At 70.0% G+C, this 544-nt stretch overlaps 1 protein-coding gene across 1 annotated transcript; it reads left to right on the top strand.

The window, feature by feature from the left end:
• Positions 1 to 43: 43 nt before the first annotated feature.
• LOC145719703 (1-phosphatidylinositol 4,5-bisphosphate phosphodiesterase eta-2-like) lies at positions 44 to 408 on the top strand (the record flags this gene model as incomplete). The annotated part of the gene is made up of 2 exons (XM_081811253.1): positions 44 to 141; positions 226 to 408. Coding segments are annotated over 2 exons (281 nt in total), but the record flags the coding sequence as incomplete, so codon positions are not given.
• Between the last annotated feature and the right edge of the window lie 136 nt (positions 409 to 544).

The raw sequence follows: 544 nt of genomic DNA, 5'->3' as shown, positions 1-544 counted from the left end.
CCCACCCTGGGGTCCTGACCGCTGTTGCCCACGCTCCCCGCAGGGCGAGCCGGCAGAAGAAGACCATGAAGCTGTCCCGCGCCCTCTCGGACCTGGTGAAGTACACCAAGTCTGTGGGCATGCACGACGTGGAGGCGGAGGGTGAGGGGACGAGGGCCCTGGGGGCGTGGGGGAGGGCTGGGCCGCGGCCCGGGCGTGCCTCTGAGCCCCCGCCCCCCCCGCCAGTGGCGTCCAGCTGGCAGGTGTCGTCCTTCAGCGAGACCAGGGCTCAGCAGATCCTGCAGCAGAAGCCGGCCCAGTACCTCCGCTTCAACCAGCACCAGCTCTCCCGCATCTACCCCTCCTCCTACCGCGTGGACTCCAGCAACTACAACCCGCAGCCCTTCTGGAACGCGGGCTGCCAGATGGGTGCGTGTTGCTGGGACCGTGAACGGGGGGGCCCAGCGCTCTGAGGAGCCTGGGCTGGGCTCCCTGGCCAGTGGCTTTGGAGAGCCTCCACCACATCCCGCCGTGTCACCGGGCTGGCACTGGGGTGGGGTCCTCC

Source organism: Leptonychotes weddellii, unplaced genomic scaffold (assembly GCF_054177405.1).
Source record: "Leptonychotes weddellii isolate Sample4059 unplaced genomic scaffold, ASM5417740v2 HiC_scaffold_65007, whole genome shotgun sequence".
Taxonomy (NCBI): domain Eukaryota; kingdom Metazoa; phylum Chordata; class Mammalia; order Carnivora; family Phocidae; genus Leptonychotes; species Leptonychotes weddellii.
This window is presented reverse-complemented; position numbering and strand designations above follow the sequence as displayed.